General features: G+C 54.6%; 1 protein-coding gene across 1 annotated transcript in view; it reads right to left on the minus strand.

The window, feature by feature from the left end:
* The window catches only part of ITGA1 (integrin subunit alpha 1), a 144,400-nt gene that overhangs the window by 66,253 nt on the left and 64,666 nt on the right, over positions 1-13,481 (minus strand). The window contains exons 3-6 of the mRNA XM_028526146.2: positions 9,522-9,637; positions 6,533-6,621; positions 6,297-6,408; positions 5,588-5,715 (exon numbers count right to left, since the gene is read on the minus strand). Of these exons, the coding sequence (XP_028381947.1) occupies positions 5,588-5,715; positions 6,297-6,408; positions 6,533-6,621; positions 9,522-9,637 (445 nt within the window). The remainder of the gene's footprint in view (positions 1-5,587; positions 5,716-6,296; positions 6,409-6,532; positions 6,622-9,521; positions 9,638-13,481) is intronic.

The raw sequence follows: 13,481 nt of genomic DNA on the forward strand, positions 1-13,481 counted from the left end.
CCAGAGCGTCCACGCCACAGACGGACCCTGCCTGCTAGTCACTCGCTGTCCGTCTGGGTTGCCACACCCCCTGTCTCCACATCTCAGGGCCTGTGTTCAAGCCACCCGGAGTCTCCGGGATGACGGCGACCCCAGAGCACCGGAGTCGCGATGCGGGTGCCGCCGAAGTGCCGGAGAGGGGCCGTGACGTGCTTTCTGCGAGTGGGAGGCGAGGCCGGGGCAATCTGGGGATGTTTAGAGAGAGAGAGAGACCGCATTCACACGACTTTCTTTATAGTGTGTCATTGCCATTGTTTTATTACGTTATTGTGGTCGTCAATTTCTTGTTGTGCCTCGTTTATAAGTTAAACTTTGTCACAGATCCGCACGCACAGGAGGTGTCCAGTTCGGCACCATCTCGGTTCCAGGCACCCACTGGGGGTCTGGTAACGAATCCCCCGTGGATAAGGGGCGGGGGGTGACTGTTACCAGAACGCAATTTATTTTGGCCAGTTGTCCCTCTAAAACTTATTTAGGGGAAAGTTGTTTGTGATCCCTGAATGGAAAGATAAGTGTCTTAAGATTTTTCTTATCCTTGGTTTTAAAACGTCTGTTCATTTTAGCACAAGTTGTACCGCACGGACTTGCTGTGTGTGCAGGTCAATGAAGATGGAAGAGCCACAATTCCATGTGGTGCCGCCGGCATCAAACAGCACCGACGAGACCAGCGATCCGTGCTGGCCCACCACGGGTCTCCCCAGGGGAGGTGAGGAGGCTGTGCCCAGGACAGGGGTGCAGCTGGCGGGTCCCTGCCGGCCTCCCATGGATTGTGGACGGCTGTGTCTGAACGTGTGGCCGGGGAAAGGGTGCAGGAATTCCCACCTTGCCGGCCCTCCCCTACACGTGAAGGACACGTGCTAACAACTGTTAGCACAACCACAATAACATAATAAAACAATGACAACGATAGACTATAAAGAAAGGTGTTTACAACTGTCCTGTGGGCTCCTGGGGGTCCTCACCTGCATCCTTACCGGAGGTTCAAATCCCCCCCATCCGGCTCTCGCGGGCTTTCCCCTCGCCTGCAGGAGGGCCGAGCGCCAGGACTCACCCGCCCCGTGATGACCCGTGGGAAACATGCAGCATTCACATTGCCCAGTTCCGGGGTGCATCGTCCCAGCACGGCCACCTCGGCTGTGACTTGCCTGCCAGCAGCTGGCACGGCGACCTCGCCCGCAGGTAGTCCAGCGGGAGCCAGGCACTGGTCGCGGTGCGTCCCGGCTCCAGGGGACGCCTGCTGGGCTCCCTGCATGGGCCCCCATGGACGCCTTCCCCACCGGGCTCTTCCTACCGAGAAACCCCCCTCGTACACCCCCTCAACTCCATTCTCCAGGCCTGTACACCCTGGGTGCGAGCACGGAGGCTGAGCGTGCTCCACCCAGCTCTGCACAGCCTACCTCCGCAGCTCCTCGGGGTCTCTCCCAGCTCCCAGAGATGCCGGGACCCAGTGGGGCGGGGCTTACAGGGAGGAGGGACTGAGTGGGGCGGGGCTTACAGGGAGGAGGGACTCGGAGACGCTCTGCCCAGCCTAGGGCGGAACTGGTGCTTTAACTGAAAACAACAATGCAGACACGCAACTTACTTAAATCATGTTAGCAGCCAGTCAGGACTAAAATGGCTTAAACACACTGTTGGTGTTTTTGGAGAGTCTTACCATACGACCACACGAAAGATAAAAATGCTTTTCAGTGTGTTTCTTTGAAGAGGAAGAATCTTTCCAAATTTTCTGTGAATGAATTTCTTTTCTGAATACGCTGAAGAAGGGTCAAACTTTAAAGATGCAATTGTTATACTTAAAACTGTATTAAATAGAGGTCAGCAAAGGCAGTGGCCTAATAACTGTCTTTCCAGTCCCTTTGGTTTAGAGAATTATTTATGAGATTTGTCCTTGATACAACTTAAGCCAGAATGGAAAAAGATGAGAAAATACTGAAGTATAAATACTGAAGCCTGAAGTATAAAGTGCACACTTGAAAGAACACGAACGTGCCAATTATGGCTATAAAAATGCCACTGATAGAAATGCCCCATTAAACATCCACTCGTCAGAGAAAAACACAAAAAATGTGTTCATTACGGCCTGCACACTTATGGCACACGTGGTCGCTGAGAGCCTGCAGGCCACAGCAAGGCCCCGGGCAGGCCACCAGCAGGACAGAGAGTGACGTGACGTCTTCGCTCCTGAGGTGCCTGCCGTCCAGAAGGGGCGGCAAACACACATGCACACTCATGCACACTCACACGCACACTCATGCACACTCACACGCACACACACTCACACCCCACAGACACCAATATAATAATTCGGTCTGGTGTTTCTCCAACGGTAACCTGCTCCAGAATTAGCTGGAGGCTCCGTCGCCCACCCGCAGAGACCCCAGCCCTGACGTCTGGGGACAGTCCCAGTGCCTCCCGGATTCCGCGGTAGGAACCCCGGGGCACAGCTGTAAACGGCCTGTGTGTCCCTGCGGCCGTCCGGCCCGTCCCGGAGCCTGTCGTGCTAAACCCTCGGGAAACCCTGAGTGAGCGAGCGGAGGAGGAGGGCCCAGCTCCACGCCGAAGGGAACAGGCCGCAGGCCACAGGGAGCCCAGCTCCCGGCTCCCAGCTCTTCAGGGGGCCGGCTCCTTCGGGGGACCTCTGGGGACCCCACGGACGACTGCGTGCAGAGCTGCACTCCGAGCCCCCCCACTCCTCCAGGAACGGAGGACAAGAGCCTGACTGTGTGCCCCACGGCGCAGTGAGGCCACGTCCCTCCCATTCACTGGTCGCACCGGACCCCGGGCCAGGCCCGATTCCGCTGAATGAAGTCATTGTCCCCTCCGAGAGGGACAGGGCTCCGCGGAGCCCACCCTGGCGGCGGCATTCCTCTGGCGGGGGGGGGGGGGGGCAGGGGGAGAGAACAGCTCCTCTATTCGCGCCTCCCTGCGGAATGTGCCGCTCGCCGAGGCTCTGACGGTGGGAAGCACGAGAACCGCAGCGGAGCGGGTGGGGCACAGAGGCAGTTGGTTGTGACTGGCTCCTTCCTGTCCTCCCCCCGCCGCCGCCCCAGCTCCCCACCAACGATGGGGGCCTGGAGCCCTGCATCCCGTCCTGTCCTTCCTGAGGTTGTGCAGCCGCACCACTCCCACAAAGGACCGAATACAAGTTAACTTTTACAGTGAAACACACAAGTGCGTTTAAAAGCTAAATCAGAAGTTCAGATGCCAATGACATATTGGACATTTACAAGTGTCCTGAGACTATCACGAGCTCTGGACAGAAAGGGTTGGCCGGGAAGGCAGGTCAGCATGGACGAAGCCGGAGGCAGGGGGGGAGGAGGGTTCATCGCGGGCAAGCAGTGACGGGGGCAGGGCTGAAGTCCCCAGCCCCCTCTCAGAGACCTCAGTGCAGGGGCGGAGCACCGGGCTCTCGGCCAGCAGAAGGAGGAAGGAGGAGGACAGTCAGGACAGGGTGGCCAGGACAGGAGACCTGCATCTCCAGGTGGGCTGCTCGGAGGGGACCCGCTCGGAGCCCCCTCCGGGGGCAGAGCTCTCGGAAGGGCAAGGACGCTGGGCTGCTTTGGCCAGCCGTGTGCTCTGGTCTGTGGTCAGCAGCACGGAGCCTTGACCGAGTCACTTGGTCTCTCGTGTCCCCTCCATAAACTGACATCCTTGGCTACACGACCCCCAAGATGTCTTCTGGCTCAATGGTGTGGCTCCATGAAGTCCTGCTGACCCAGGAGAGAGAGGGTGGGGAAGAGCGGACACAGGAAGGGAGAGAGGTCCTCAAGCAGGAAATCGAAGGGTCCCTGGGGACCAGGAGGAGGAGCAAGCCACAGTTCTGAAGTGGCCTTTCAGAGGACACAGGCCACCCAGCACCCTGTGGCAGGGAGAGATGCACTCGCCTGTCCAAGCCTCTGGGGAGGGCCAGCCGCAGAGGTGAAACCGGCGTCCAGGAAACTCACACAGTGCGGTGTGAGCAAGCCCCTCTCCTCGGAACCAGTCCACACTGACTGCAAGGCCTCCGCCCTCCCGAGGGTCACCCCCCCCCCCCCCAGCTCTCTCTGGAGCGACCCCGCAGCCCCGGGATGCAGCCCAGCGGCATTTCATTGGAGGCTCGCGTCTGACTCGCAACCTGCAACTACGTCTACCTGGGGAAATGCACGTTTTATATATATGTTTTATATATATATTTATATGGATACGGACACAGATGTATACGTGCAGTTTATACAATTACATATATGGATATGCATTCATTTGCCTGCACACATGCGTGCTCTCCAGCCCAGCTGGAGTGCGGGTGTGATGAACTTGGACGGGGCAGACGGCTCTTCCAGGGCCTCAGCAGTGTGTCCCGCAGCGCAGCTGTCAGAGGGCGGGGCAGCCCCACCCTGCGCTCCTGCGGCCCCCGAGCCAGCCAAGAGCAGCGCTGCCCCCGAGTCCAGCGCTACTTACTCCCCACACTCAAGCCACTGACCTCGCTTTGACATTGAATCTGCCTGGTATCCCCATGCCTTCTCTATATTTAAGCCACGTGGCCACATGCGCTTCATAAAAGTTAGATTAGTTAAACCCAAACCCAGTGTCTAAAGTGGAAGAGGCACGGGAGATGTTCCACTTCCTGTATTGGCCGTAAAGGGGCCGTGTTTAGAAACAGACACCATGGGATGAAAAAAAAAAGGCAAAAAAATCTCTATGATTTACTGTAGCCAAGAAATGGGGTAGTTGCTGTCTGCTTAAGAGAAGAAATGATTAAATGCAGGGAAAAATCGACTTTAAGCAATACCCTGTGGCCAGTTCCCATTCTGTTTGTGCAATGTGGGAAAGGGGATTATAATGCGATGGGTCAGATTAGTTCCCACAATTCCGAAACCCCACCCTGACATCTCCGAGGCGGCTACACTTACTTTATAACTCACTTACTTTATAAGTAAGAATTCACGTGGACAACAACAGGGCAGTGGTGGCTGGGGGCAGGGGGTATACGGGGACTACATGGTAATGGGGAAAAAATAAAGAATAAAAATACAATAAAGCCCTGGCTGGTGTAGCTCAGTGGATTGAACACAGGCTGCGAACCAAAGTGTCGCAGGTTCGATTCCCAGTCAGGGCACATGCCTGGGTGGCAGGCCACGGCCCCCAGCAACCGCACATGGATGTTTCTCTCCCTCTCTCTCTTTCTCCCTCCCTTCCCCTCTAAAAATAAATCAATAAAATTTATAATAAATAAATAAATAAATAAATAAAAATAAATAAATGAGTAAAATAAAAATATAAAAAACACAATAAAAATAAACCAAACATGATTTTCCAGGGAGCTACAGGGGACATTTTCCAAGAGCTATGAAAACGGCAGCTTTTACAGTGTTTCTCTGCTTAGAAAATCACGTGGTCTGCCAACAATGCCCCTTGTATCAGGAGTCAGAACGGGGCCACAGACTACGAAGTGCGCCCTGAAGTCTGGCTTTGCCAACCGACTTGTTCCCGGCCTAGTTTGTTGCGTCCCCCGACGTGTGCGCGAGTTTCCCTCCTCAGGACACCGACGCCGAGGCGCGGGGCCGCGTACCTGTGTCTGCCGGGGGCCGATGTCCATCCTCTCCAGCAGGTTGTTGAGGAACGCGGTCACGCTGGCCCAGGGGTAGATACTGTTGGAGCCGTCCAGCACGATGACGATGTCCAGCTGCGTGCTGCACTCTGCGGGACAGGGGCCCACCGTGCGCCCTGAGCTGGAGGCCGCCTCTTGGGAGCTGCGGGCAGTGCTGTCTGGGCTGACAGGGGCCTGCGCTGACCCAGTGACCCATGCTTTGCAAAGCGGGCACATGGCTCTCGCCGTCAGGAAGGGCAGTGTCAGAGCAAAAGCGACACTCACGGCATTTGGCAGCCGTGGGCCTGCCGAGCGTGACCCGTCTCTGCCTCACTTAGCTTTGGAAATGCTCTCACTGTGAATTTTATGTAACAGTTCCCATTCTACGTGCATTTCAAATGAGGTTACCATCCACCCCGAGTCTCACCCTTCCTTTAAACATAAACAACGTGACAGCTTTAGCTACGATGTTTAAACAGGGCTCCCTAGAGCTTGTTGACACGAATACCAATTCCAGAAATAGTGGCCAGGTTTGGTGATCGATGGGCACAGCGAACATTTACCTAAATTGGTAACGCTGGCAGCGGAGAAAATAGCGCGAGCCTTTTGCTACGCTCGCGTGCATGCCCCCCTGCCGTCCCCTTCACCTCCGGCGCTTCGGACGGGAAACAGCACTGAACGACACCCATACCTTGCACGGGGGCGATGGACTTCACGACTTGGAACGCGGGGCTGACGTCGGAGCAGATGCCGGTGGTGTAGTGCAGGTGTCCACACCTATAGGCGTAGAGCGGCCCACAGGCCTTTAACAATGAAAAAAAAGAAGAAGAAGAACCATAAGGTTAAAAAGTACGCAACGGGCTCGACGGAGACCGGCAACCACGGCCTTCCCGGTTCACCAGCTGCCGCGACGCTCCGCGTTCTTACCAGGAACCCTCCTTTGGGGTTGGTGACCAGCGTGGACCCAAACGTCATGTTCTCCTTCACTTCTGTGACATTGGGGATCGACGTATTGACTGGAAACAGAAGGAAACCACATGAGGGCGGGGCACAGAGGAATGTCGTCTTCTCACGACGACACTCGCTTTGCCTCGCTCCGGTCACAGCACGTTCTTCTTCTTCTCGTCCAACCGCGGGGTCCCCGGGTGGGACCAAGGGCTCTGAGGACCCGCCGAGGCCGAAACACAGCAGTGGCGGCCCCAGGCCCCTTTCGTCCATGATCCCAAATGGTTCCGCCGAACCGTGCAAGAACGCAGAACCGCCGGGGTACCACTGGGAAGGTGAGGTTGTTTTTCACGCGTTTTTGCGAATGGAAACGAATACAATTTTTAGCCTCGTGACAGTGTGGATACGATGTGAACTTACACACTTCCCTCACACACTATCTCCACGTGCTCTAAGGGACCAGCCGCGGTGAAACAGGACTTCTGGCAGGGAGAAGGGAAACGGAGAGAAGAGCAGAAACAAAAACTCAAACATGTTTTTTTGACTACGGATTTCAACACCGTGGGGACATTGCGAGGGTCACAGAGAAACCCGGAGCGAGACTGGAGCAGCGGCCAGGAAGTCTGGGCTAGAAAACAAAGACACGGAGAAGGCGCTACTTTTTGACATTCCAAACGGGAACGTCGGATCCTGACGCATGCCAACTGGCGACACGGGCAAGAAGCTTATTTATTCACATTTTTAGAAAAGGATTGGACAGGAAATGCAAAAGCGTCTAAACGCTGCTTAGTGGAGAGTGGACATACTTCAAAGCAGCAAAACTCAAGTTCAGGAAAGGTCTGCCTCCCTGCTCATGCCTAAAAGTGTTTCCTGCCTGACAACAGTCTATATTTAGGCTGAATGGGAGGCCTGGGGACAGAGATGCCTGAGTGTCACCCTGACGCCCGACCCTCAAGGCCGGTTGGTCTGGGTCCCCGAGGGCGGTCTGACCGGCTGTGACCACATCTGGAGCAGCACCACCACCTGCAGCTGTCTCAGATGACGTGGGTTCAAGGTGTCCGACAACGGCAGGAACTTTCCTGCTGGTCTGCACGTGGCGAGCACCTCCAGCTACTATGACAACTCTGTTTCGGGTCCCAGAGACGGCAGAGCCACCCCTATCAGAACAGCTGTTTAACAGATAAGCCCCACGGACGCCAGGAAAAGGAGCCGAGGTGTGTGAGACAATCCTCCGTAGGCGCGGGAAGCAGCCCAAAGCAGAAGCAGGAGGGGAGCCCGTGCCTGGGCCGGGGGCGGGGGGGGGTGGGTGCATGTCCTGTTCTGTGTCTCTTTGTGTTCCCGAAGGGAAGGCCCGAGTCCGAGGCTAAGCCTCAGAGAGAACGCTTTCAGCCTTGAAAGAAGAGAGGACAGAAACAGGGGCAACGACAGCCACGGGGAAAGGTGGGGGTGTGTTCCTGGGAACGCAGAGCCGTGATAGGAGCTCCTGTCTGTCTGTCTGTCTGTCTCTCAAACACACACACACACACACACACCCCTGTCCACATTTCAGGAGGACCCGAACTGCACGTGTGCAGGGTACCGACAGCCAGCCTCCCGCTGCAGTTTGGAAACCGAGTTCGGCCAAGGAGACTGCCCGAGAACACACCCCATGAAGACCGTCCAAAGGCACACAGCACCAGAGCTTGGCACCTGCAACTCAGGAGCATAATGCAGGACACGGTGCCAGGCCACTCCCCGGGAGGAGACTCAGGAAAACGTGCCCCGACCCCGAGAGGGAGGTCGGGGAGGAAAAGCGAGGCTGCGATGTCGAGGATGTCGGGATTATCAGGGACCGACATTAAAGCCGCGGCTGTAACTGGGCTCGTGAATGTGCAGGGGAAGTCGCTCACAATAAACACACGGACGAGATGTTTTTTAAGAGGGAGAACTAAAGGTACAGTGTTTGCAATAAGCCTCCAGGGGACCAGTCGTTTCCAAGGCACTGGAGCTCGTCCGGAGCACGGACCGGGTTCCAGCTCCCGGGGGGGGGGGGGGGGGGGTCCCGGCGGGGAGTTCCCGGTCACGTCTTGCCGCAGTGACGCTTCTGTCCAAAACCTCTGTTTCAACATGGACCTACTGTGTGCTCTTCCCTTTGAGTGCTTTGATTTATCGTATTTTGCTGTGTATACTGCACATTTTATTGCCCGAATTTCTGAGGGAAAAACAAGGAAGTTCACTACACACGGGCATAATGATCATATGCCGCTGGAGTAATAATGAGTACTAATGGGTATAATCATCCCACGTGTAATGCACACAGAACTGTGGGCACACAGTGTACACGGCAAAATACAGGGCATCTACGACCATTTCCTCATGCTGCTTTCTTTAAAAAAACAAACAAACACTAAGCTAACGTTTGTGGGGGGATGGGACAGGCAGGTTTATTGGAGAAGTTGTTCCTGTCGGCACTGGTTTGCAGGGGACGCTGAGCACTGGTGGGGGGTGTTAAACGCGACAAAACCAGTAAGACCTAAATCTATGGATATTTTATAAGGAATTTCTACAGCAAATGCAGGGTAGAGGGAGTCCAGATGTCACTTTATGTAAAGGTGAATGATAAGAACTGAAGAGTGGTTACAGGTCACTTGGGTCGTCTTCTTTTTTTTTTAAGATTTTATTTATTTATTTCTACAGAGGGAAGGGAGGGAGAAAGAGGTAGAGGTAGAGGTAGAGAGAGAGAGAGAGAGAGAGAGAGAGAGAGGGAGAAACATCAATGTGTGGTTGCTGGGGGCCGTGGCCTACAACCCAGGTATGTGCCCTGACTGGGAATCGAACCTGCGATGCTTTGGTTTGCAGCCCACACTCAATCCACTGAGCTACACCAGCCAGGGCTTTGGATCATCGTCTTCAGTTGGCTGACATCGGTTCTCAGCGAGGGGAGCCCTGGGAACGACTCAGGCCTGGGCCGTAACACTGTGACTCTCCCTACCTGGCAGGTGCAGCTTCACGCAAGGCGACGACGACTCTCCTTGGCCCACGGGACACTTGTAGACGTCCCCTGTCCTATTCCCGGGCTGGCCGGCCAGCGGGGAGCCGATGAGGACCCTGCGGAGAGACAACCCGGTGAGCACTCCCGAGCAGCACGGGCGTCCGTGCCCGCTGCGCGGCGACCGCTCTGGGGCGACTGGCACCGGGTCCCACAGAGACAGGCGGACAGTCATCCCCTGTCCCCACTGGGACATTCCTGCACGAGCAGCATCTCCTCCCAAGTGCAGACTGATTTGAATTAAAACAACAACATAAAACATAAAGGAGAGAGAGAGCTCAGAACACTTCATTTCATATTACTTTGTTGTGTTTTTTTAACTTGGGGGCTGAAATTATAATTATTGGCTAAGCCTGCAGCTGTGCTAATTTATAAGACACACATAAATGAGTTTTTCTCATCAGGAACTGATAACTTAATAAAGAACTTAGGAGCTATAGACATCTGGTCATCATAGGGTTTAATATCAGTATACGCTCGTTTGTGAGTACTCAGAAAACAAGGACAGTGATGAGACCCAGGTTAAAATCATTCGTGTCTTTTTAGACAGAATAAAAAAATCACTCTGATAATAATTAGTGGAAACATATAACCATGATTTATAGTAGTGTTAGTGAGTCATTTGATGAGTTTTCCTGTGATGCCAGGAATAAGGCAGATGAATGTGGCTGATTTTGAGGTACTTGGGTGGCCTCTTGGATGCCGATTCATTACTGGTGGAACAGTTACATCCTCAGGCGCAGGCTGCTGGGGACCGGAATTCCACATATGCAGGCCCCTGGGGATCGAGTTCCACCGACACAGGCTGCTGGGGACCGAGTGCCACGGACACAGGCTGCTGGTGACCGGAGTTCCATGGACACAGGCTGCTGGGGACACAGTGCCACGGGCACAGGCTGCTGGTAGCCGAAGGACCCCGGTTCCGTGTCACAGGCTGCCCCGGGGGGATGGGGATGGTCTAGCCTGCATCTTCGCCGCTGTCTTGGAGGCAGACACGGCAAGCGTGAAGGCACGCAGCCAGTAAGTCCGTCATGCCCACTGGGGCATGCGGAAGTGTCTCAACATTCTCGTGAAAGAATCCTAAACAAACTAGTTCGAGTTTATGCCAAAACCTAAGTAAACAACCCCCCTTCACTGCCTGCGATTACGGACAGCACAGGATGTGGAAACCTGACTTACCGGGAGTCTGGGGGGGGGGGGGGGGGGGGCGTGACAGGGGATTTTGTTGGCAGAAAGCACCCATGAGGCAACGGGGCGTTTAGTGCCCAAATGCTAACGTGACCACAGGCTCATTGCAGAAAGAGGTGTCCTGGTCCAGGGGAGTGAGGGCCCCTGGGTGCTCTGCCTGGTCAGGCTGGGTCTGGGTCTCCCAATTAAGGGGGGCAGAGGTGCGACGGAATGCATTGAGAAGACTATGACTCAGGCGGTTAAATGTCTGGCGGTGTCGTCAGACGGGAGATGCTTGGGGGGATGGTGGGGGTGTTTGGCCCAGAGAAAAACAGGTCTTAAGGAGAGTTGAGAAATTATATAGGGGTGTGGGTGGATAAGGCATGCATGTTTAAATATTCAAATATTCCAGAGTCTGTCGTATTGAAAGGGGATGGGATTTCCATTGTGTGGGTCCTTTGCGTGAGGCTAGCACTCATGAAGATAAGTTTTATAACAACTGTAAACACTGACTTGTTGAACAGACTCCCTGAGACACAGTTATAATACAAGGCCTTTGCAAAGCCATTTCTGATGTGAATAAATAGCCATAAAAATATTCAAGCCCTTTAATGCATAATTCTCGCTTCTGGGAAAATGACCTAAATTAAGGGGAAAAGCTTAATGCCTGAAGAGAATGCTCCAAGTGTTATATGCATAGTAATGAAGGATTGAAAGAAGGATAATCAACAGCAAGGACTGATTAATGACCTCGGGGTCATCCTTTAGGTTACTGCGCAGCCACAACAAACGACAGGCGATGAGGGCAAGGCAGGATTCAAAATTATTTTTGACCTAGTGTGAAGTAAAACCTACCTCCCTTCACGATAACCTAATGACTGAATTTAAGGGGAAATGCACCAAGTCACACTCGACACGCTCATCACGGCGGCAGTGACGATCACAGCTGGCACGTGACGGCTGGACGCCGCCTTCCGGACCCCGTTCTGGTTTAATCGCCTCCAGGCCATATACGCTCTGAGGCCAGACTTGGTGAGTGCGGATCGCGGCTTTGCCATTGACTTAGCTGCGTGGTTTAAGACATGGCAATACCCCCCGGGGCCTCAGTTTCTCCATCTGGGAAGTGGGAACGGTAAGAGGAGCTACCTCACAGGACCACCATGGAAATAAAATGTCAGTGCGGGCAAAGGGCCTAAAAAAGTATTTGGCTCGTCCAAGGTGCTGTTTATGCCTTCGTTCTCAGTTCCATCTTTTTTTTTTCAGAGGGTGGAACAGCTACACCGATGTAAAACATAGACTAAAACGGAATGCACTGAAAACATAAATGGTATTGAGAAGGTTATGGCTAGGTTTTTTTGCCCCCAGTGTTTTCAAAGCTTTTTATAATGTGATTGCTGTGATTGATGGCGTTACTTCGATAGTCCAAACACTGTGGAGGAAAGATCTGAGCCTACTGTTACGGAAGGTCTTTAAGTCAAGGCTCCGCAGACCGATGACTGTTTGTTTATTGAGAACATTCTACAGGCGAGGCATTTTTTGGCAGGCCCTGGGGGTGTCACACGGATAAAACACGGTTTTTCGGGTGTTTAAACTCAGAGGGGACGCAGGCCTGCAGTGTGAACGCGCCGTTACAACACTGAATGAGCCTGAACGTCAGGAAAGTCTCAGAGGCAGGAAGGGACACCGCTCTTTGTGAGAGCTCAAGCGGCTCCCTGACCGTAGCGCAGACGCTGCGTCTGGAGAGGTGAACAGGGTCCTGGGCACGAACACCCCTGTGGTCTCCTGTAAGAACGCGAGGTTTGTTTCACCGAGGTGCAGGCTGGCGACTTCTGGGAAAATGACCCAAATTAAGAAGCTTTCCAAGAGGGACACCACATGAGCGACTCTGGTCCCTGAAACTTCTCTGCTGACGATGCCATGGCTACATCAGGGAAAGGGGCAAAGGAGACTCTCAGAGTGAAGGGAAGAGGTCCTAAAATTATCCATGAGAAAGGAGGGCCTAATTAAGGAGAGGAAAGGGTAACTGATTCTAGAAATACTTGGGATAGAAGTGGTCATAATTGGGGTTCCTTCCAAAGCGGACCCCACAAGGACTTCGGCAGGGGTAGCTTTCTGGGAGGTGAGTCTGAGAACACGCAAGTGCGAAGATGGGGACGGCGGCGAGGAGGAGGAGGGAGAAAGGCCGAGGAAGCGTGCAGGCGGCAGACCCCCGCGGCAGGCGGGAGTCCAGGCTCTGTCTCGCTGGGAGAGACCTCACGGAACAGGGCGAGCGTGTCCGAAGCCCCGAGAACCAACGCTGCCCCCTCAAGAGAGCAGAGTCGGAGAAGAGCAGGAGGCTGACGTCCAGGGGAAATGAACTCAGGGGTCCGATGATCGAGGACGGGAAGCTGGGAGGAGTGGCGGAGGGGAGGGAGAATCTGGACACGAGGGCGTCTCAGAGGCCAGGGAAGGAAAGAGCAGTGGGAATCCACTGGAGGCAGGAGTGCAGCGCCGGCCTCCCCGCTGGTCACGCAGCGGCTGACCGTGGTGGGGGCGATGGGCCGTGTCAGTTCCGCGTGAGCTGCTTTCCATGAGGCGGACCGTGGAGCTGAGTTCAAGTCAAGGTGGCAGTGACACAGACGGGGCTAAAGGACGGTGAGAGGTGCCAGGAACAGGAGAGAGGCTGGTGTCTGGGGGGCAGGGGAGGGGTTAGGGGGGAGCCCCTGAGCAGGTAGAAGGGGCAGATCCGGCGAGACC

The sequence above is a fragment of the Phyllostomus discolor genome, chromosome 3 (assembly GCF_004126475.2).
Source record: "Phyllostomus discolor isolate MPI-MPIP mPhyDis1 chromosome 3, mPhyDis1.pri.v3, whole genome shotgun sequence".
Classification (NCBI taxonomy): Eukaryota; Metazoa; Chordata; class Mammalia; order Chiroptera; family Phyllostomidae; genus Phyllostomus; species Phyllostomus discolor.